This window comes from Pithys albifrons, chromosome 5 (assembly GCF_047495875.1).
Source record: "Pithys albifrons albifrons isolate INPA30051 chromosome 5, PitAlb_v1, whole genome shotgun sequence".
NCBI lineage: Eukaryota > Metazoa > Chordata > Aves > Passeriformes > Thamnophilidae > Pithys > Pithys albifrons.
Window position 1 is genome coordinate 27,446,680 of NC_092462.1, and position 24,579 is coordinate 27,471,258.

General features: G+C 39.9%; 1 protein-coding gene across 1 annotated transcript in view; it reads left to right on the forward strand.

Annotated features, from left to right (window-relative positions):
- Nucleotides 1-401: 401 nt before the first annotated feature.
- ENPEP (glutamyl aminopeptidase) overlaps nucleotides 402-24,579 on the forward strand; it is a 37,373-nt gene continuing 13,195 nt past the window's right edge. The window contains exons 1-10 of the mRNA XM_071555131.1: nucleotides 402-1,300; nucleotides 6,270-6,411; nucleotides 7,909-8,040; nucleotides 12,033-12,153; nucleotides 14,511-14,665; nucleotides 15,236-15,349; nucleotides 17,013-17,147; nucleotides 21,410-21,475; nucleotides 22,791-22,856; nucleotides 24,141-24,292. Of these exons, the coding sequence (XP_071411232.1) occupies nucleotides 666-1,300; nucleotides 6,270-6,411; nucleotides 7,909-8,040; nucleotides 12,033-12,153; nucleotides 14,511-14,665; nucleotides 15,236-15,349; nucleotides 17,013-17,147; nucleotides 21,410-21,475; nucleotides 22,791-22,856; nucleotides 24,141-24,292 (1,718 nt within the window). The 5' untranslated portion in view covers nucleotides 402-665. The remainder of the gene's footprint in view (nucleotides 1,301-6,269; nucleotides 6,412-7,908; nucleotides 8,041-12,032; nucleotides 12,154-14,510; nucleotides 14,666-15,235; nucleotides 15,350-17,012; nucleotides 17,148-21,409; nucleotides 21,476-22,790; nucleotides 22,857-24,140; nucleotides 24,293-24,579) is intronic.

Here is a 24,579-nt window from a genome sequence, read left to right on the forward strand (position 1 = left end):
GCAAAGGTAAATGAGCCTAGAAAAGAGAGGAAACAATTGAGAGATGTGTGTGATTTTTGCTGGATTTTTGAGAGTTTGGAGATGTCATTTCACAACTTATGGGGTAGAAGTTCAAGGAAATCTCTGTTAGTAAAAGGGAAAAAACTTAACAACCCAAACCTTCAAAAACTAAACAAGAAAACAGCAGAGGAAAAAAAGGAAGAGGTAGTGGTGAAGGTTGAGGATTCAGAGCCATTACACCTCTATCTGCAAACTCTTTCTGAAAGCTGCTGACAGAGCTTTGGCATCTGATCATCTCCTGACTGCTGATTAACACAGCCCTGTTTTATATTTAACTCAGGGCAGAACAGGAGGGGCTGGGGGTGGGGTTGTATTGCTTATAAGGGGAACATGGCAGGAACAATGTTCTTCTGTGTGAGTTCCCTCCGTCTCCCAGCCCAGCTGCACTTCTTTTGATCACTCACATTTCCTCCAAGTGCATGTTGTCTTTAATTAATTGAGTGTCTCGTGGAAAGCGAGGTGCGGGAGACAGGCAGAGAACAGCTATAGCTACACAATTAAAATACAAACCAAGACTGCTGAGTTTACTGAATGCAAGTGCTGGAGTGACTAATGGCCTTTTCTGTGGTTAATGTTTTGCTCTGAGAACAGACCCAGAAGAAGAGATGGAAGGCATGGATTTTGAGGATAGGAAGTCCAAGAGGTACTGCATGAAGACAAAGCATGTGGCTATCATCTGTAGTGTTGTGGTCATTGTAGGTCTTGCTGTGGGGCTTGGTGTGGGACTGAGCAGACCTAAATCTCAGAAACCTTCAGAGGGAACAGATCAGCCAACAACAAATCAACCAACAACCGATCAGCCTCATCCCCCCGTGGATTTGGGTCCCTGTCCTCCCAAAGATGATGATACTGGAGACTGGAGACATTTTAGGCTGCCCACTTATGTCAAGCCTATCCACTATGATCTGGAAATCAAGCCTGAAATGGAGGCAGACACTTACAGTGGGACAGTTAATATTTCCATTGCTTTGGAAAAACCTACCAGCTACCTCTGGCTTCACCTGCGAGAGACCAAGATTACAGAAATGCCCACACTCCAGAAATCTTCAGGACAGCAGATTACTGTGAATGATTGCTTTGAGTACAACCCACAGGAATACATTGTGATGAAGGCAGCAGCAGAGCTCCCTGTCACTGGTGAAAATGATCCCTATATGCTCACCCTGAAGTTTCAAGGCTGGCTGAATGGTTCGCTGGTGGGGTTTTATAGGACCACGTATACTGAGAATGGACAGATCAAGTAAAGCAGTTTTTCTTTTATTTATTAAACTTTCTTGTCTATTTCTGCTTGCTCAGGCCTGCTCTATTCCTGTTTCAGTTTTTCAGTCTTGCCTCTCACCAACTTGCTGACATTTCTGGGCTGTTCTTTAGTTTTATCATTCCCCTAAGGGAGATGCTGTATTCAAACCCCTTTGGCTGCTGATTAGTGAATGTGGGCTGGAGAGATGAGGGGTTTGTTATTATTTGTCTGAAAAACCTTTTCAAATTCTACTGGTCCCAGATTACCTTTGAACTTTATGAATGGCTCCCTCAGAGAGCTGGAGGAATTGAGGCCTGCTTTTATCTCTGTAATACAATAAATAGCATGCAATTATCACCACTCCCCAAGGTGAAAGTTTTGGTGTAAATTACTCTTCTGATAGTTTTTCTGATACCATGCCTCCTTGATGTTGTAAGCCAGAGGAATATTCAAACCAGAAATCCTCTGTCCCTCCTGCAGATTGTTTAAATTATGTGTAGGAAAGTTCTAACAATTAAGGTTATCTTTGACTTGGGTTTTTTTTGTGCTCCATCTCTTCCTTATTAATATATCAATAGTTATTGAAAGATTACAAAGCCTCTGCTAGTTCAGCTAACCCATTCCATTTGCCAGATTTGCACTAATTCAAGGTGGAAAAAGCCATTGCCTACTGCTCAAAGGCTTTTCTTCACAGCTAATGTATGGAGAGGACACTCATCCATTTTCCAGTATTTACATATCCAAAGTGACTCATTCCAGCCTTTACAGCTAGAAGATAAACTTGGCTAGACTTTTACAATGCCCTGTAGCAGGAACATGGAGACAAGCACTGGTGTGTTTCCATGGGGCTTGTTTGCCCTCCTGGGACAATGGTGTCATAAATGAGACTCAAATCAGCTCCACTCAACAGGCAGTGCCAGGAGTAGCAGCAGTGACAGGCACCAGCAGCAGCAAATCTAAGAGGCAGAGAATAAAGCAAGCATTGATTTTTCCTAGTTAAAAATAGTTACCTGATCTGCGAAGAAGCTATGTAGAGAACAGCTCAACCACCAGACGGCTCTTTCCCCCTTCTTTTTCTCCATCTTTGACCTCAGTATTGCTCTGACCTGAAATGTGCTTTAGTTTTATACTTTGAGCATCTGACATGTCCATAGCAGTTTTAAAGCACAAGCTCTTATCATCCTTCTAAGTTGAGATGTGTTACTTACTTTTTATTGGGGAAGGATACCTAGATATTAAATTAATAGCTCCAGTTCTGTCACGACACCAGAACAGCAGGACCAGAACACAGGTCTCTTGAGTTGCAGAGCAGAAAAGGTGAGTGCCTTTCCCTCAAATCCAGACAGTATAGGTAGACAAGGGGCAAGCATCTGATGTCAGGAAAAAAAGGGGAGCTTCACGCACTGAAGAAAGTATAAAATATTGGCTCAATTTAACTGTTCCTACTTCTTGAATTGGATGCTGGCATCTACAGTTGGAGGAACGATTCTAGCCAGCAGTCTGAAAACTCTCAATACAGAAAAGAACTTGAGCATGTGAGTTTCCTTGTTAGGCTTGAGAAGGGCTTTAATAAGAATCAGTGAATGGTGAATTCTGAAATGTTTTGCATGTGGTTGAGTTTGGGCAGATTGTTTGTGAGGGTGGAAGAGGTGATGTACATCATATGGATAAGTACAGCTTTGAAATTAAAGCAACCACCAATCAAGTTGCTGTTCTGCAGCATGAGAGTGGATGATAGGACAGGAGGAGAAAGGACAGCAAGGGAAGGGTTTTATTACTTAGTAAAACTGCATTTCCCCCTGGCTTTCTACTCAAAATCAATGCTGACTGGAAACAGCATTTTTATGTTGCCTTTGCCTGAGGTAGACATCATCCTTGGAAAATTTCAACCCAAATAGTTCCATTCTTGTCATGTTGCAAGTAAATACAAATCAGATCAGGTAATTGCAATGATGAAACAAGTCTATTAATAGGGGATGTTAAAGGGAAGGGGGCTGAGGTGAAAATGCAATCCAACATGTAAATAACCTACTTAAACTTCCCTTCTGTGCAGTGTTAGAAGCAGCAGGACCTTTTGAGAGAATTAATAACAACTGGAAAGTCAGCTTGCAGGGCTGAGCTGTTCCCCAGATGTCTATCAAGGCAAAGGTTTGCCAAAGCATTGCTATAATGCCTTTTGTTTACAAACTGGGCACATATCCAGGCTCTGCTGTTGCTTAGACTCAAATCTCCCACTGCATTTTGTGGAAAACAGGTAGACATGTGCTGAACATGTCTATAAGTCTGGGATCCTTGAGAGGCTTAGGGAGAAGAACATCTCATTTGGGAATCCTGTTCAGACAGATCACACAATCCCCATCAGGACAAAGGTGCTTTTGGACATGCCCAGAGGTGGATCTTGAGATACCTTGGAAGCACTATTTAAAGTATTTAATTGATGTGCACATACAAGTAGGGCACAGGAAAGCAGAAACTTTGAAAATGTAGATTTTGGACATAGACCTCCCTAGATCCTCCTGTGGGTTCCTGAATCCAGAGGTAAGCACTTAAGTGCTTTGGTGAAACTATTCTCTGCACATTTCATTTCCTCGTTGATGAAAATGGAACAACAGTTCTTCTCTACTTTGCATGATGCAGTGAGCATAACTACATTTCAGTTTTGTTATTTTCATATATTAGAGAAAGGAGCACAAGAAGAGTCCTTGCCTGGTGTAATGGGTTATTTCTACTCATTAATTTCTCTCAAGAAATGTGCTAAAGGCCCCTTGTATTTTCTCCTTAATATTACAAATAATACAAACTTGTCACAACAGCTGGATTGGATTTCGCATTACTATTAGTTGCAAGTTATGGTTTCCCTATTGTAGGAATTCTTTCTGTTGTCTGTTAGAGGAGAACAAGAGGCTGGGCACATGGCTAACCAGGATTTTACTGAATAGGGAAAGGCAACATTTTCTTTAGTGTACAGAAGTAGCACTCCTGGTTTTCTTCCCCAAGGAGAAATATTTCTCAGAAGAAGCAACAAGTCTGAATTTTAGGAAACACTAGGAGAAAAATGTTCTAATGAGCTCAAGGGGAGGAGGGGTTTTGCACTAATGCCTTGTACTTGGGTGGGAGAGGAGGAAGAAAAATGTATCAAGGCTCCAAATGCATGACTATTTTATTTTGAGGACAGCTGGATACAGTCTCATCCAGATCTTCACTTCTTATTAGTATAATATTTACAACTGTCACCTCTAGTTCACATTTAAAGATCTGGACATCAACAGCAAGTAGAAGAGTAGAAGCCACTAAAGAGCGAAGCAAATCTTAGCTAAAAACTATATTATGCAGTTTTTAAGGGAAATTACAACACTCCTGTGCATGCAACAGTCTGGAGTTCCCATCATCTAGCCTATAGGAATGGTAGTGCTAAGGTTTGCACTCCTAAGGTCTGTCTGCCTCCAGAAGCATATGAGAATAGACGAATCATCACCATATAAATCAACAGAGATATCACAGTGTTATCAGTCTGTAGGAATGAGACATAAATGTGTCCAAATATATAGCAACTTTTTAAGCAATAGCTGAGAGGAATTGCCCCAGAGGCTTGAAATTAACTTAATTGTGAAATAGTTTTCAAATCCTACAAAAATTAGAGAGTGACAGCAAAGAATGTACCAAGCAAAAGAATCTCTATTGAGTCTGAAATTATGTTAAGGTGAATATTCATTATGCTCTCATGAACTTTTGAGATACTATTCCAATGAACATGAATGGAGTGAGCCCAGACATATTACCTCTATCAGGCTGGTAAATGACTCTTGTTGCTACAAGTTCCTAATGACCAGTTTAGTATTTAACCATCACAGTGAAATACTAAGGGCAACAGAAACATTGGAAAATTGGTTGTCAAGTGAGCCTGTAGGATTGCTGCAGATCCGTAATTTATGATGTACACTTTTAGTTACTTTTTGGAAAGAAAAACTTCCTTAATACAGTTGAAGCAGCTGTAGAAGTGCTGTCAGAAAATGCTCAACATTCCAGATTAATTGAAGAAGCATCTGTGATCTCTTTCACCATCAATCACTTGCGAATACACTCTGCCACTGTATGGCTTGTTAATGGGAAAGCCTAATGTCACTGCAAGAAGCAAGCACATGATATGAATGTTCATGACCTTCACCTTAGGTTTTTACATGACCCTTATTGTTTAGCTCCTCCAGCTGTTTTTGCATAACTGAGATGACTTTCTAAACCACCACCCCCCCACCCCACCCCAACGCAACTTACATATCATCAGTTATGCACTAGGATGTTCATCTGAACACACTTTCTCCAGAAGTTTCACTAAAATGTCAGGGGAGCGCAACAGCACCAACAGAAAACTGATAAATGCAGAAAAAGAAACACATAGGCAGAATGAGATTTTAGTGGCATTTTCACAATTTCAAGGTGTTGTCTCAGGATATGCTCAAGACTCCAATCCCAAGATGTGTTATAGTGGGTAAACGATCCATGGAGCGACTTGATTTCCTTTCAGGTGATATCATCAGTTGTTTATTTTAGGTGCATAAATTGATGGGAAATCTCATCAGGAAGGTGAGTAACATTTTTACCATCCATAAGTGGTCATGCCTATCTAACTGCCTGGCTCCTCAAAATATTTAATGATAAGCTAATAGCTTTAGTTTTTACTCTGAAACCTAGAGCATGTTCATGACAGACTTTGACTTATATGTCTGCCTATGTGATGTCAGCTTGTGCATTTCTGATGTCACCTGCTCAAGTGACCCTAAAATCACTGAGGTTACTGAGGAAGCCATGGGTCAAACCATTACATTCTCCACCCCCTGCTTTTAGGGACAAGTACACACAAATACTTCTAGTTGAATTTAGTTTGTGAAATTGCTAAAAAATACACTTATAAATTACAGACAAGAGTTCAAAGCTATGTAATGAAGACTTGCCAATATGTTGTTTGTTTAAGGAGCATTGCAGCTACTGATCATGAGCCAACAGATGCACGGAAATCATTTCCCTGCTTTGACGAGCCAAACAAAAAGGCAACTTACAACATATCTATCATCCATCAAGATGTGTACCAAGCACTTTCAAACATGCCTGTACAGGTATGTATTTCCCAGCTCTGTAGCCTAATTGGAATGGTTCTGTAAAGCCACTGGAATGGTAGTGTGGATCACTGAATCACAGACTATTCTGAGTTGGAAGGGACCCACAAGGATCATCGAGTCCAACTCTTAAGTCAATATAGGGGATTGAACCCATGACTTTGGCATTATTACAACCAAGTTTTAACCAACTGCGCTGATCGCAAGGTCCTTGCGTGTTCACAGACTCTACCACCCAGACACTGTAAAACTAATGGTTAATAAACACTCCATAGGACAAAACTGTTTTGGTGGTTAGGACTCCACAGTGGTCCACCAGGGTACAACATGGCAATACAGAGTCAACTCCAAAGCAGACATGAAACCTGTCTCCTGTTGTTAGCTAGCAGTTTTGGTGGTGTAAAGCTATATAATCAACATGTCAAAATCAGGTCAGCAAAACCAGAAACTTGTGCATTTCATTTGCAATTTTCACTGGAGTTGATTATTTAAAAAATTTTTTCCACTTGAATCCTGACTGTTGAAAGAACAAAAGATATCAAGATAGAATCAAGATAAGTCAAAAAGTGGAAAAGTAGATTGTGAATATCTCTGTGAAAAGGGGGTTATGAATATATCTGTGGAAAGGTTTTTTTGGTCATGGAATCATATTACCTATAACATTCACTGTCTCTGCTTTCTTTATATCATGTTTATAACAAAAATACAATGAAGTAAGGTATCTCTAGGAAGCTAATGTCCTTTATATTCTTTTTGCTTTTGTCCTCTTTAAGTTAGTCATCCAGTCAGAAACAAAACATTATCAGACAATATCAGAAAATGATAACAGAAATAAACATGTATGGGATGAATGACATAAAACAGGATCCAGGTTTGGCCATATAGTTCAGCTGAGAGTTAAGAACATTTGGGAAAATCAAGAATGGTTTTTAATTAATTTGCAAAATAAAAACCATGATCAGCACTACATTTTAGGTACATTTAAGCAACCCACCACTTAGCAATGTTTATTTCTATTGGAATGAATTCAGGATAGCTTCATTAGACTGGTCTTTATCCCAAGTGGCATCTCTCCAACCCCTTGTACATGATGCATGTATTTAAGAGAGAAGAGAATTCAGTCTCTTCTCTGATCTGTCCAAAGTGGTGTTATTTTATGCAGCTATTTCAAGAACAAAGCACCGTAGCATACACCGGAAAACTCCTGTTGGCAAAATTCCTGTACATGTGAAAGATTTTAAATCCCTGATGAAAATTAGAACTAGGTACACTTATTTAGTGCAGAAAAAAAAAAGTTTCATTTCATGTATTGCAGTGCTGTAGAAAAAAACCCATGTTGCCTGTTCTCACGTCTTCAGCAATGAGATGCCAAAAGAGGTGAACCTGGAGAGGTGATTTATCATTCCTGTGTAGTTGCAGTCTTCATACAAATATTGTACCCTCTTCTGTATGCTTGCAATTCCCAAAATCAAATCAATTATTTTTCCATTTCTTCAGAAAACTATACAGCTTGGTGGTGGCTGGAATCGAACAACTTTTGAGAAGTCAGTTCCCATGAGCACTTACTTGGTATGCTTTGCAGTGCACCAATTTGCCTGGGAAGAGAGAATATCTGCTAGTGGAAAACCTGTAAGTTCTGCTGCAATGTGAACATGGTTCAGGTGACAGAACTACCTTGATTTGCATTTTAAAAAAGAAAATCTATTTTTATAAAGACTGGAACATATTTTTCCTTTCCTATTGCCTGTTTTATGCAGCTTATTTTATCAGATTAGTTATTCACAGTGGTCCCTCTGACCTTGACTACATACAGTGCTTTGCAGTCCTTCCGGTCTCCCATGTTTGTGAGATCTCAGTCAGTACCTCCCATATGGGCACACAGGTGATGAAGGAGCACTGTTTCTCTGAACTCAGCCCTGAGTTGAAACCAAGTGTCTGAAGGAATGTACAGGTCAAGGGTACAGGAGAGTCAGAGGTCATGGATACAAATACTTTATAGTTTTCTGTGGGTTAAAAGGAGTGAATCTATGCACTTGATGTTATTACAGCCATGGAGATGTAGGACTACAGTGCTATGTGCCATTATATATTGGTTCTAATACTCTTTATTTTACAATGGCTGCTACAGGCAACTGCCCAGTGTGAGGTCTTTACAAATAAATATAGAAGTGACAGTGTCTGCCTAAACAGCTGGATATTTGGTAGATGCCCTAATGAAGTGCCTGGGTTTGAATCTGAATCCATAAAATTAAAATGCCTCCTTTATTTAGATGCAGTAGGTAGTCCAATCCAGTTCTTGCTTAGATTCAAATCTCCTGAAGGTACAGCTGATCAGGTATAATGAGATCACAAGACACTACGTTGAATCACGAACTGGAATCCTAAATACAATTTGCCTCTCAACAACTCCTCAACAAGACTGGGATGCTCAACCCGCTGTTAATTATTTACTGGTTTAGATATTTTCTTCATCTGTCACGGAGGATGATCCCAGGGTTATAGGCTGTTGCTTTTTCCCCTTATGTAACACACAGTCTTGTGGTTCACTTGAGCAGTACATTCCTCCTTTTCTGGAGACAGTGAGTGACACATATGGACAGGGAATCCAGAAAAAAGTCCCAGCCAGGCCACCTAGCAAGTTAGCTCTTCCTGAGTTTCCCCATCCAAAAAAGCTCAGCAAATCCTTCCCTATTTAAGGCTTTCCCCTGATGTGAAAGTCTGTATTGTAAAAATCTCCAAAGTTCTGATTCAGTTCTTAATAAAGACTTCCTGGCATAGCGCTGTGCTGAGGCCTCTGCGCCCTCACAAATATCATGCTGTGTGTTTAGATTATTTATCGACAAATAACTAAGGCTAAATTACACTTAGACAAACAGATTGAGCCTGGTTTGAGAGAGATATAATACTCTTAGTTACCTGCTGTTTGCCTGAATTAATTTGCAAAAGAGGAGTAGTACATTTTAGGCCACCCAGTCACACAGTTTGGTTAACCAGTTGTTCTTCAGTGCAGCTGATCCACTCACTATTCAGGACAGGACTTTAACTATTTGGTCTCAATAGATATTCTCTGGACTTTAGTTATTTTAAGAAGCAGAATTTGTGTAGCTTTTTGTGAAGAAAATAGTGCAGTAAGGGCAAAAAAAAGTATTGAAGAAGTGTGTAACACTATTTTCTAGATGCAAAAGTTAACATCTTCTGCTTGTCCATGCCATGCTCCAGAGTACAGCTCTGAAATCAATATTTGGTTTTTTTCCCCAGGCAAAACAGTAAAGCCCACAGTCTTCCTGGCTTGTTGTAGCTTTTCTAAATAGAAGGGAGTGTTCACAAAAACATGGTAATTAAAGTGTGTGTGTGTGTGTAAAGGTACTCATGTCAGTACAGAGGTTGGCTGAAGAAACATCTTCTAATTCAGGCCTCAGTTACTACATATTTTATTAGTGGTGTTCACTAAACAATGTCGGAGGACTTGCCTGCACTAGAAAACTTGGGGTTTAAACAAGGTTAAAATCTTAACTGTTTTCCTTCTCTTAACATGGACATAGTTTTACCAATAAAAAGTACATGTGTAAGATTGTTTCTAATTAAGGGACTCACATAAACTCTATCACTAAAAATTACCTTTTTCCCAGGAAAGTCAGACTATCGTTAGGGTTTTTAATCAAATATTTAGAAATTCGTTCTGCTAACCTTTCCAAAGATTCCTCTCCAAGAACTTTGAAGCCCAGCTGAACAATGAGGTATTTAGATTCACCAACTGCTGAAAAGAACATTCCACAGTTTCCTGTGTAAAATTTCTAGCAATAGAAAGTCCAGCAGGAAGTGTCCATGTGATCTTTAAATTACTTTCATAAACAACAGCAAGAAGATACAGCTCAGATGATACTGTTAATTATTTAAAAACTCTGCTTTTCACTCTGAAAGCCCTAATGAAGACATTAATGGAATCAAAGGTGGGAAATATGCCTACAGCTGGGAACAATGCTCCTGAGCTGATTACCTGTCAGGTACCAAATGTCTGGTTTGGAAAGTCACAGAGGCGATTATACAAATGAAACCCAGAATCAGTTCTAGTGCATGCTGAAGGTTTTGGAAACCATTAATATGGATCAGCTAGGGGAGTGAAGACTGCTAAATTGGGTAAAGAGCTTACAGAAGTGGAAATTGCAGATTGTAATTGCAAACTGACCCTGGGGGAAATCCCCTGGCTGGAATGGATTCCCAATTGAATCTCATAAGCTTTTTTTAGTTGTTTTTTTTTCATTCCAGCTTTATTTCTAACCACTTTCTCATCCTCCCCTCTCATTGGAGGAAGTGTAATTTCATGGTATTGAAATCAATGTGTTGTCAGGCTCCAAGAGAGCTCCTAAAATAGACCAGCTCCTTTGCTCAGCTTGGGCCCTAAATGTCTGGCTGTAGGACAGCACAGAGGAGTAAACAACCCACACCGACATAGCCAGATGAATGTGGCCCATTCATAAAGAGTCACACAGCCAGCAAAATGAGAGGGATTGGTTTTCGCAAAACCAGAAACTTCACTCCATATAGAGATCTCTTACTTTCCACAGTGGAAATAATCAGGGCCAGTGAAGTGAACAGCCTCCTACTGCTCCTTCAAGCTTTGTAGCAAAGAAATTGAGGGAAAGACTCCAAGAGATTCCATGATTCTGAACTCAAACTTTTTCTTCACAATGTGGAGGTAACTTCTGAAAAGGTTTTTTCAAGCTATAGGCCTCCTCATCCTGGATATGGGTGCCATAAGGACTCTAGTCCTCTAGAGCCTGAGGTTTCCTATTGCCTGGTAGCAATAGTCAAACTAGTCCCCAGGCACCAAGCCTCAGGGTTAGAAACATTCAACTCAACATTTTTTTGCATTCAGATATGCAAGAGGATAGCTGAAATGATCAGTTCATCACACACAGGGCTATCAAACATACCAGTTTTCCTGGATTTGCCTGGTGGGAAAAGAAAGAGCAGATTTTGCATGTGATTTCCCAGGGTGCAGCAGCCCAGCAGGCACCACAGCTGTGACTGGGGGGCCGTATGGCCCAAGGTCCTGCGTGGTCAGAGTCTGGGAAGACTGACAGGTCTGGCAAATGCACTGTCTTCAGAGGGTCTGAGATCTTCAAACATACAAGGACAAGAGAAAACTGTGATGATGGTAGATAGAAAAGATAGGAAGAAGTTGAAGAAAATAACATGTTATGGGCTTCAGAGACATTTTAATACAGGTGTGTTTCTAAAGATTGATTTGATTGGATCAGTCAAGATCAATTAACTGCTGAGAACCAGTGGATCCTTTTTGATTGTGCTTGCCCAGGTTTCCTTCTGGAGAAAGCCAGCCCTTGGGGCAGCAGGGGTTGACATGCATCCATGCCCTGCTTCAAGGTTGGCCACTGTGAGCTTCTGGACATGGGTCTTGCCAGTTTTACAGTTTAGGTGTTCTGTAGAAAGTGTGCACAGATTGTGCTGACTTGGTCTCTCTGATGTACAACATTTGAATAACTCTGTTGAATAAATGTGTTAGGGAACAGAATTCAGTGTTCAGGCCAGTCTTTTTTCAGTGCTTGACACCTTCTGATTTCTTTTAACTGAAAACTGCTCTAATTGTCTCTATTTTACAGCTGCGAGTTTACGCCCAGCCACAGCAAATACACACAGCACAATATGCAGCAAATGTAACAAAAGTTGTATTCGACTTCTTTGAAAAGTATTTTAATATGAACTATTCTCTTCCCAAACTAGGTAACTATTAATATTTATATTTTTCATTATGGTCAGTGTCATGGTTATTTTGCTTTTACAGGTCTCTCTGCTTTAGTGGAAAACAGCATGAAAGCATTTGGTTGATAACTTTTGGTATTACGTCAGGATGTTTTAAAACCGTACCAGTATAGTTCAAGATGTTCCTAAATGTTGTAATGGGAGAGTTGGTCTCAGTAACAGTTTAGTTACCAGTTCTCACAGTTCAGTTTGCTGAACTAAAGCATGCTCCTGGCATGGTTATTTTAAAGTGTTTTGTGGAAAAGCATTGGTATCATCAGCAAAGGAACATCGTAAGTTAAAATAAAGCCAGAAGTTTCAGAAAAATATGTACCACTTCCATGAGAACTTCTGGACAAAAGTCAGCAGTGAGATAAGTGGAGATGTAAACTGCCAGAGAGTATGTCATGTTATTTATTAACCTTAGTGCAAAGTGGGTGTGTATCGACTTTGTAAAAAGATGAATGTGGTCCAGCATATAATTTGTAGGTTCTACTGCTGGGCTAAAAAAAGACCCAGAAATAAACAAGAGTGGGCACACTGTCAAATTTTGCCCATGGTTGCACAACAAGCAGAGAGAAAGTAGTACATTTCAGCATCCTTTAGCTTGGAATATCTGAGCTGTGAATCTGATTTGTGCAATTTGAACTAACAAAGTTGGGAATTTAATCAGTGTTTTGTAATTGCTGCTTCCTAAGATCTTTAAAGAGGTAATTCAGTTAGGTTCATGAACTTAAAAGGACAGAAAAATACTAACTGCAAACAAGTCAAGGCAATACAATGGGCAAAAAATACCCCAAACTTTGATGACAATTAATAATGCTATGCAAACTTTTTATTGGCTATTCATGTCTGTATGTATCAGGCTAACTTATATTACTTTAACAAAAGATTTTTACCTCCTCCTTTCAAAACATCATCTGAGTGTTGCAGCCCCTGATTTTGGTGGGTCTGAAGGACCACCTTACAAGTTTCATTTTCACCTTAAAAGGACATATTTCCAGCCTCAACCAATTGGAGTCAGACCTCCGCACCTGGGGCGGGGTCACTTAAGGTGATATATACCTGTGTTTTTGAATAAACTTGAGATTTGCTTGAACATCATATTGGTGTGTGCAGTCTCACTAGAGCCTGGTCGGCAACATCTGAGTTTACTGTAAATATCTTTCTGTATTGCAGTGACAAGTGAATTAGGGAAACCAGTTCAACATGTTCTTTCACACACTGGTCCCCAATAATAACAGAGACTGTGCTTCATATTCAACTTTTCATTTCCGTGAAAGCCTGATTTGCCTGACTTTTCCATGGCAATGTATGGATAAGGGGCTGTCTATGCTACAGGTCAGCAGTATCAGAAATGTCAGAAGTGTCAGAAGATAGATACTTTTGTAGATTTTACACTGGTTTTGTCAGAATGTCTATTTGTTAGATCACACATCTTGAATTACCATGTTGTTTGCTCATTATTAGAAGTCATCCGGGTCAAAACTGATGCATCAAATATGCCTCTGCATAATGGTTTGTTTAAATACTGTATTTTGCATTGACTTATGGCTTCTGGCATTGCCATTCTCCTTGTGATCCTTATTTTGACTATCATTGAAGCCCTTGCCAGACTATCAGCTTTGATTTTATAATCAACTTGTTTAATTTAAACTAAGTAATTCCTGTCTTCTCTTAGGGTAGGGTGAGAGTTTTTGATTTTATTCAGTTTTAAATCCATCTGTACTTTTTCACTAACCCCTGTAGAAAGGCGGTGGTCATTATTAGCAAAAGAAAATACCAGTCCAGTTGAGCTCTCAATTCTCATTTAAACCTGTATTGATTACTGACCATAAATCAGTGACCCCCTACAAATTGCAAGGCATAGAAACAGATGCTGTTCACAACATGGGGGATTTACTTCAGTTAAAATGTCGATAAATATTTTTAATACAACAGTGTGACAAACAATGTCATGCCTCATTATGCTCCAAATAGTTTCAGGAGGTTTATTGCCTACAGCACATCCCCAGACACTATATTAATTTCTGGAGCCAAAATTAAGTAATGTATGAAATGCATGTTCCCAGAAGGTGGCATAGTGTCACCTCACAGGACAGATCCTCAGCAAGGGCAACTGATTCCAGCTCTGTGAATCTCAGCAGAGCCAAGGTGTGTGCTATCAGCTGCTGTAGGCCAGTTCCTTAGTTCTTAAACACAGACTGTAGCCTGCAGTACCCAGTAGTAAGCCAGAATCAAAAATGGTAAGCAACACAGACTGTAAACACATGGAGAGAGGACAAGCTAAGTGACTTAAGGGATACAGTGGTAATCATGTTCTCTTTCTTTCAATGCAGATAAAATAGCTATTCCAGATTTTGGGACAGGTGCTATGGAGAACTGGGGCCTGATTACATACAGAGAAACAAACTTGCTGTATGATCCCGAGGAGTCAGCCACTTCCAACAAACAGAGAGTAGCTGCTGTAATAGCCCATGAGCTCGTTCATCAGGTACATTTTAGGACATGATTAATTTTTAAAGTGTTTCAATATGTAGTCACAATATTTTAATCTTGAAATTACTGTCATCAACCCCATCTCAGGATCTTCTACATATGCTGACAGTCTGATTGCAAAATACCATGCTAAAATGGATCCCCATTAGAGCTACTGCCTTGGGATTTTTCTCAGGAAATCTATCTGAAATGTCTTAGAGGAACTAATTTACATGTGCAGATGTCTCTTTTGGGCAAGCAAATAGGGACAGCTATACACTGTGGAGGCTGTCGTAAAACACATCCTTACAAGCATAAATCATCAAATCAAGAAGAACGAACTAAAAATATTTTCAGTGGCACATGAATCATTAGCTATCTCCTCAGTAATATGTAATTTTGTAATAAAAGTGATGTTTTAACACAAAGCAATGCCTTATTTCTTATATAAACCCCAGAATTAGGTTAAGTTTCATCTGCCAACAAGAAAAATGTAGGCAAATGAATGTTGTATGTGGAGATGTGAGATTTTGAAATGTACATTTACTATTTAGCTAACACTACATCTTTATGTTTATAATTGTAGTGGTTTGGAAATATTGTCACCATGGATTGGTGGGATGACTTGTGGCTAAATGAAGGATTTGCCAGTTATTTTGAATTCCTGGGAGCAAATGCAACAGAACCAGACTGGCAAATGGTAATTATTCTTGTTTTGTGGAGGCTTGGCGGGACTGGGAGTTGCATTCTGGAAGGGAATGAAAATAGACAAGGACAATGAAGACTCAAAATGTATTTATAGAAAACTAACACAGTGCAGTCCAACATAAGAAAAAGTTGGTTTAAACTTTTTCACCTACCTGTGTTATTGTCTGAAACTAGTCAAAGTAAACTTCATAAAGTTTTAGTCTGCAGGGAAGAGTCATTATTTTGTAACAAGTGAGTCAAGTGTTTGGTTATTATTATGGCAAATAACACCTAAGTGGATTCTGGAGCCATAGCAACTTTGTAGTGTTGTTTAAAAATCTAACTCTGAAAGAAGGAGATTTAGTTGAGCTGTAGCTGTACTCTCTTCATGGGATTTAGTATTATCTGATCTGGTGAGGGCTGGGAACCTGGGCCTGTCTCCACAGATTGGGCTATTTATCAAGGAAAGTATCAGACTCCCATTCAGCTTCTGCCAGCATTTTAAGTGTCATTTCAAATGCTCCAACTCAGATAACCTCTACTCTGTGTAGTGCAAAAACAGGTAATGACAGTGGATGGCCTACAGTGCTACCTGTGCAGCAAAACCAACTCCAGACACTTTAAGGGGGTTGCAAAGAGAGTAGCCTTAAATATGCATTAGACTCTGAGGAATGACAGCAGTGTGTAAATAAAGGGAGGTTTCTTGCTCTTTCCTTCCTTCCCTCCCAAAGAAATGTGATGGCACATAGCATGCATATTTGCCCCAGCTGTTCAAGTGTAATAGGATTCTGGCTACTGGGAAATACACACCCTATGCCAGCGGAAGGAAGCAGGGTACGTTTTGCATAAGTTGCGCCAGTTGTTGAAAGCTACTGGTCCCTTAACCTAGTGACTTCAAAAGCAGGCAGTGCTTTCCCTGCCTCCCTTGCTGCTCCCCATAAATATCTCTTCTGATCCATATTATATGAGGCTAAGAACAAAATCATTAGTGGGTCACTTTTACACTTTGAAGTAGAGGATCTGTTATCATAACTACATAAGAGAAAGTTTAATTACTGAGTTTAAAAGACCTTTTCGTATGTAGATACTATTAATTTAAGATCTAGAAATATTTCAATATCATCATCCTAATGAGTATTAGGAGAGGAAAACTAAAGTGAAATTTAGTCTTTTTTGGTATATAGTGATTAGAGAGTAAAGAGATTTTGATTTCTAGCCACCTAATACTTAAAAAAAAAATCAAAATCACTTAAAAAAAATATAAGCCTTGAGATGGGGAACCCTGCCTCCTTCTTCCCTCCCTCCCTGCCTACCAGCTCCATTTTTGCAAGAGAAGCCCATAATGCTTTGCAAATACTGTCACATTACTGAAATTCATAACACAGACTACTTTTTTTGTTTACTGGTGTTGGAGGGAGGGTAGGCTGGTTGTGTTTCTGTTATGATATACACAGGGAAACAAGATTTGCAAAAGGCAACATATCCTAGCTAAGGAAGAATTGAATCCCTGCCCATTCAGATGTAAAGTAGGAGTTTGCAAGTCATTCTTTAGAGGCCATGAAATTTCATTCCATTTCCAATTGCCTCTCCCTAAAGAAGTTGCAGTTCAAGCTAGTTTGAGAAGTTAGGCATATACTCCTGGCTTGTTTTCTATTTGAATGTCTTCTCTTTCTCAGCTTGAACAGGTTTTAATTGATGATGTGCTTCCTGTAATGAAGGATGACTCTTTGCTCTCTTCCCACCCAATTGTGGTTGATGTGTCATCTCCAGCTGAAATCACCTCTGTGTTTGATGGAATATCCTACAGTAAGGTAGGATACCTCCTGTTTGTGACTTTGGATGTAAAAGTGGAGGCTTTGTAGAGGAGATAAGTCAGAGGTGCTTGTAATCATGACTCCTATTTCACTTGAACTACGTTTGTGTTGATCCTTCGGGGAAATTCCCAACTGTTGTCAGTGACGATGCAGATAAAAGCAAGTGTGAGAGAAGCAGTGCAACTAGATCCTCAGTCAGTCACTGTGCACCATGCAGGCCTGCTCACAGTATGCAGAGAAAACACAGTGTCAGTAGCTTCTGCCACTAGAGTTGTTGGTTTTAAAATGAAATTAAACCAGATACTAAACACATACCTATCCCACCATCTCATGTGCTGATGCAGCCCTGTTATGTCAAGCCTCATAATGTAACACAAGGACAGATGATGCAAGGACAGGTGTCCAGGTGTTCTCTCGCTCACTTCTTCATCACACTGCCAGAGCAGTATAACTTCTGTTTTGAGGAAACAAGGCATGGAACCAAGCAGTGAAAACAGGAAAGTGACTTTTTACCTCAAGTTGTTCACAGTATCCCACTCACTTAAAAAGCCTTAGCAAAGATGATCTACACCAGCCTCTACTGCCATTAGCCTTAAACTGGGAGATAACTTACCTCCACATTTCACTGAAAGTGGCAAAGCTCAAGACTGCCTCAGAGTACAGACCTCCTGGTCTGTAGCCCAGGAGGTGGTAGAGGACTCTCCATTAGCTATTTGATAAAATGATTTTTCATCCTGTCCCTGTCAGTGGTTGTCAGGACCTGTGCCTATAAAGGCTCCCTCAGGAACCATCTGGAACTGACTGGAAGAATACCCTGGCTCTGTCTGAGCAGCAAGACACAGGAATGCTGGTGTCATCCAGCTGCTGTTGTGACCAGGGTGCACAGAGGCCTTCCTGAGCTCATGGCCTCTGGTAGTACTACCTATGTGGGGCAGCAGCCAAGAGCTCAGCACTTACGGAAAAGTGCTGTGAGGTCCAGACCGTAAGGTATGCCATGCTGAGGTTTGGCACTTTGATGTGGTCAGCAAGACCAAGGCTAGGAGGCTGAGGCCAGCTTTGTCTCCCTGCATAGGTTGGACCTGATGATCCCAGAGGCCTTTTCCAACCCAATCGATTCTGTGATTCTATTCAGATATAGCCAAAGCCACTTTGTCCTCAGACAAGCCATAGACATGGAACAAAGCAGGTTTCCCCCCTGTATCTAACCAGAGAGTCCCTTGACTCAAGCACCCCGGCAACATTGTTCCTTCTAGTGATTTTTTTCAGTGCATCAAGAGACAAGTCTGAAGAAGCACAGGAAGAAACACCCCTGTCCCTCTTTCCTCTCACCACCACATACAACACCAAGATGATGAAGGAGCTAAGACTCTGTTCATTCTTTTCCTCAATCAGCCATCTCCCTTGCTTGCTTCTGAACCTGATACATCATGTTTTTATTGGCAGCTTCTTGTATGACTCTGTCAGTGTTTCCTATCTGATGCCGTAACAAGTTTCTACTGTAGACACAAAATTCACCATTATTAAATACTGCTTTTTGCTTTCCCTCCAAGCTTCCATTATCAGCTAAACAGAGTATATATTGCATTGACTTTAGCTTTAGCTGTGCTACAGCCTGAAAATGTAGTTACTACTTTTATTAGCTAGATTTGATACATTTATTTCGATCAGTATTATGCTTTCAATGGTTAAATCCTCTATCCAATAATACAACCAGTATTTATTGCATCATAAATGTTTCACAGTCAAATCATAAACCATGTGAAAACCTGTGTTGTGTAACACTGTTTTTAATTCAAACTAACAAAAGTCATGAAATATATAGAGCTAAATCAAATACTCTGGACTAAAATGTATTTCATGGTGAGCTAAGCAAGAGACATACTTTTGCCGGGTCTGAAAAAACAATGGAGAAAAAAAATCCTAGCTTTTACTCATTTCTGTGTGCCTAGATAATTGCTACATGAACTCATTTTTTTTAAAGCAAAAACACTTGAGGACTTAAGCATTGTTTGGGAACACTGCTTGGGATATAATTTGGCTTGCGATGTAATTTGGCTTGAAAGAGAAAGTATTGGCGTAGATTTAGTTCAAATTACTGTTGGTATTTATATACAAATCCGTGACAAAATTAACTTGTTGGGGTTTTTTCTTTATTTTGGCTTTGCTTTTGCATTTTTTTAATAAAAACAATCTTCTCTTGATAATATTCATCACTAAACAAATAAAGAATAATTTGGAATGCCCTCTGTTAGTCTTACCAGGACAATTACAGTGCTTATACAATCCTAAAACTTTAACGAGTTGCCTAAGGGTCTATGGAGTCATTGCAGTGTATTCTGTAAAGGAGCCTCTAACTGTTGTATGATCCATAGGACATTTTATGCCTAGGAAAGCTCTACTAGTAGAGCTGGTGACTAAACAATCAATGTATATAATTTTTTTAATCTGCTCTAAAAAGTAATAGCATCTCACCTCTTTTCCAGTCTAATCCTCTTAGTCTGAAAGTTTTTACTGAAGTAACAATGAGAATTTTTGTCCTTGGAGTTCAAATGTTGCAAACTTTTTCAGGAAACAGATACTTAAATAAGTTCTGCTAGAAATTTGGTCTTGGACCCCCGCATTTTTGGAGCATCTCAGCTAAAGAAGTTTAGGATTCATGTTCCACATTTCTGCCAAAACCAAATTTTGTCATATACTTGGCAATTACTGTGACTCTTTAGAAGTTATGTGGGTATTGATGAAAGACTCCCCCCTACATCCTGATCAGAGTAGGTAAGCTATTGAAATCAAGGTCACTGTCCTGAGCCTCCCAAACAGTTCAAAGAAAAGCAAGTTATTAAAACACTGGAGTTCCTATAATCATTGATTTTTTTAGGATGAGATTTTCTCAAACACACTCCACCATGGACTACAGAGGAATGACAAGAGTAGAGGAAATACAGGATGGAAAGAAAGAAAGGCATGACAGTAGTAGATGTGAGGGAGTAACTATACATTAGAGTTCAAAGCAAAAGAAATCTCCACTGTTCCCAAATGCATGCATAAGTGTGTATTTCTACTCTGACTTTTAATATAAATGGGAAGGGATGGTTTGTGAGAGGTGATATCAGAAAAGAAGTGGCTAATAGATAAAGCTGGGCAACTGAGGTATCCTAGTGCGTACACGTGGATTTATGATCACCATAAATTATAAGCAGCCTTATGATTACCACTAACAGATACCTGTTCTAAATTTTACTGAATTGTTTTTGAACATGTTCCATCGCAAACACATTAAATTTCTATATCAGAAAAGGTGGAGACCACCTTGACTCTCCAACAATAGCCTCCTAAGCAATTTGAGTCATATCTGTTCAAACAGTCCCTCTGCCATGACTCCTGTAGTCATTGTTCTGAGACATGTAAAGAGAAGAAACAGGATTTACTGAGAATTCAGATAACACTCTTGTTTTCATGGGATAACTGGATTTTTAAACCTCTCAGCTGCCCTTTGATTTAGTTAAGAAAATGAAAACATGTTAATCCTAAAATCGTATTTTGCATTTTAGGTTGGGTTTGCACTGCTTTTTTTTCATCATTTTGTGCCAACTCAATTCTTTCTTCCACATGACTCTTCAACTTCCCTCTCCTGTTTTCCTTTTGTTTCTCTCTTCTTTCAAGGCCCAAAATGTTTGGGTTTTTTTCCTGTGACACCCAAGTGAGTAACTTCTCTGATCTGACTTCTACGCTGCATAAGAGGCCAAAGGTCTTGCATCAGTCCTCAGTAAATCTCATTCTTAATCTTGAGATGGCATTCCCAACACATAGAGCCCCAGACTGGCAGCAGTTTGGGAATTCCCTACCTGTTGGGTGTTCAGCTGAAGGCACTGCCTCTATCAGGCTGTTTCCCTAACAGGGCTGGTTCTCCAGCTGCCCTCACCCCTGTCCTGTTCAAAATGAGAGTCTTGCTGACACAAACTGGAAGGGTGGCAGGACTGTAACCCCCAGCAGCAGGGCTTGGGTGCCCTTCCACCTAACATAGCTGAACTTAGAAACAAGTGTCTGATCCCAGCTAAAGACCAATTCTCACATCCAGAATTAAGCTCCACCAGGCAGACACGCCATGCCACAAATGAATTAGAATAAACACTTCCTTAGTCTGATGGATGGTTTCTATTTTTGCCTTATATATACTTATTCATATGTTGCTTTTAAAATGAATGGAAATCCAGTGTTGGAGCAGTGTGGAATAACCTTCTCCCCTTTCCCTTTGTTGTCAGGGTGCATCAATCCTCAGAATGATTCAAGACTGGATTACACCAGAGCTCTTCCAGAAAGGCTGTCAGGTAAGGGTGTCACCAAAATGCACCAAACATGCAGCCCATCCTCATGTGACAGTTGCAAAGCCATTATTCAAAAGGGGAGTATCAGAGATCCTGGTATTAGTAGCAAAAGTATTTAATATGTTTCAGTACTGAGTGGACAACATGGAGAGGAAGAAGTTCCATGCTCCCACAGAAGCAGGACTGTGAACTGTACTAAGATTTGATATCCTGCCAGTGAGGACCTACATTCATGACAACTTTTAGTGAAGAAACCTCTTCCAACCCACTGTTATCCTGTTTTTAGCTAGGATCCCCTCATTTAGCTGTAAAACATGTCTACAGCTTCATACAGCCAGGATCCTCCAATCCACACAAGCCTGCTATGTAGGGACATTCTTACAGGCATAACCTCATCCCTGCCCAGATGCAGGGACACATCCAGCACTAGAAAGCCAAGGTAATAGGTAGTAGAAAAGAGTTGCATAGTTCATAGTTCTTTCTTGTGGATGAAAAATGTGGTGCAACAAAATTACGGAAAGAAAAAAAAAAGGAGAAAGGAGCCTACCCAGAAAGAAGGTTATCTGTCCTTTTCTCTGAACCTACATTGGTCATCTCTGAAGAGTTTTGCAGGTTTACCATATTTGTTCTTACTTCCTTCTGGAGAGCACATTTATGGGCTGCTACATGGCGGTTTTATTTTCCGTTATTTCTGCTTTTATAAATTAAATCAGGGCAGTTACACAATATGGGAAAACACAGCCACCTTGTCCCCGAGAGCCGAACACTTCCCATCTACTCAGCGCCTTCGCGAGTGCCGGCGCAGGCAGCGGTGGCTGACAGCGAAACTAACAGCACCATCTACTGACTGAACATCGCCAGGGTCAGGTGACGGGGTAGGAAAACGCTAAGCAGTCAGGTTAGACACAGGACAGGAATAGGGTTTAGGTATCGCAAACACTTTAGTGAATAACATTATTCCTTGTAATGTAGTTTCTATCACAACTCAGATGTGACCAGACTTTCCTCCTTCCACTGAGTCCATGGCTAATGTCCATTCAAACAAAATACAAACATCTCTTCACAAATTTATTTCATATTAACAAGTCATGCTGGAAAAGGCTGACTTTTATGATTATGAGATGCATTGGAGAGCAGAGGAACTTCATTAGCTGAACATTGATCTGTTTAACCTTCTACTCATGATACCACCACCATAAGTAGATACTCACTCTGTACAGCTGATTGGTACTCTCTGTACAACTGGGTATGTGCATTGCTTTCATAGGCAAAGAAGAAAGATATGGTAACATCTTCACAGTCTTCTACCTTTCTCTAGGTATATTTAAAGAAATACCAATTCCAGAATGCCAAGACACAACAATTTTGGGAAGCTCTGGAAGAGGTATGTTTTTCATCAACCCAAACCCTTGCTAATAAATATTTCATATCTCATCCACTGATTTCAGTTTCCCAAACTTTTTGTATTCTGTAGCTCTTCTGTCAATGAGAGATCACAAGCTAGAGAGCCTCTCAGTATACTCCAATATATCTTATTTCTAACAAATATATATTATTTTCTCTTCTTTTTTTTTTCTTGCATAAGACCTTGGAAGTGAAATAAGAAACAAGAAATGAGGCCTTGTTAACTAACATACTGCAATTGCAATATTCCCTCCAAAACCTGAACTCATTTCATGTGTGAAAATACCTCTCGGTCCACCACACACCTGCTCCCCATACTCTTCCTTTTCTCTAACCAGATTCAGCTGCTTAAAAGCTATCAATAATATCAATTCCCAAGTAGCTTTGATGGTTCTCTCCCTCTCTAGCTTCTGAGTCCCAGCTAGGACCATTTCTATGCCACCATTTTCTGATTTTTCCTTGAGGCTGGGCTATTTTTTCCTATCCATCTTATGACCCCTAAAACTCCACCTACATACTACCAGGTTCTCCCTTGGTATTATTTCCTTTGCTTTAACCATTGTGGACACACTGCCCAAGTCATGCTTTTGTGTCTCTTTTCTAGTTCCCATTTCCTCCTTGGTCCCAGACTTCTTCCTGCTCAGCAGGACTTCTTCCTACTCTCTCTCTCTCTGGTGCTCTGCATCTCCATATCATCTACCTCATCTGGAGAAAGAAATAATGACCCTAGCTCCCTCTCCTCGCAGGTGGTATCCTGGGGAAGCAGTAGCAGCTTTCTCCAGTTCCTAGGACAGACGCTCACAGTCTGCATAATGAATTAAATGGATCAAATTTTACATTAGTGCAGCTGCTGTTGGTTAATACTGGCCCTTGCTTCACACTGAAAACAGAACACACTGCAAAAAGGCTTCTGGCTTTGAAAGTCTTGGTGTCTTTTTTGTCCTGTTCAATTATTCCCTTAGAAAAAATGGAGAGATCTTAGAGAATGAACGGGGCCTCAAAGGTTCCTCAGTATTTCTTGATCATGTTACTGGACAGTTTCCTGCCTACTTCTCATTTCTTGTCTGTGTTCAAGTTTCCAGCTCATTTCTTTTTTCAATAACACGCACCATAAAAGAACTGAATGGAGTATTTTTTGTTTGAAACCTGCTCTTTCCTCTACCCCTTTCTGCTCTTCTTTTTCTCAATACCAGAGATACTTAATTTGTTTTCCTCTTTGGACTGAATTTGTATTTTCACTGCAAATTTCATCCATCATTTACAGGCAAGTAATAAACCTGTGAAGGAAGTCATGGACACATGGACTAGGCAGATGGGCTACCCTGTTTTGGAGATGGGAGATAATTTAGTACTCACACAGAAACGTTTTCTCTTGGATCCCAATGCAAATGCTTCTCATCCTCCTTCTGATCTTGGGTAAGTTCCTGCTGCAAATGTCTTTTCAAAACAGGTAGAAATACTATACCTATACAGTCTTTATCTGACATACATGTAGGTTGTATTTTCCTCACAGCATTTGTTTTTAAAAAGAAGTCAGGCGGAAGTTAGATATAAGTATTTCAAATTTAGGAAAACATCAGCCCTTTGTCTCAGGGTTTCTTTCTCAAATGCAGCAGAGTAAAATTGGACAGGACCTCTCAGAAAACCTTACTGCCACACAGACAGCTCAGATTACTGCAAGTCACCTGTTGAATCACTACAAA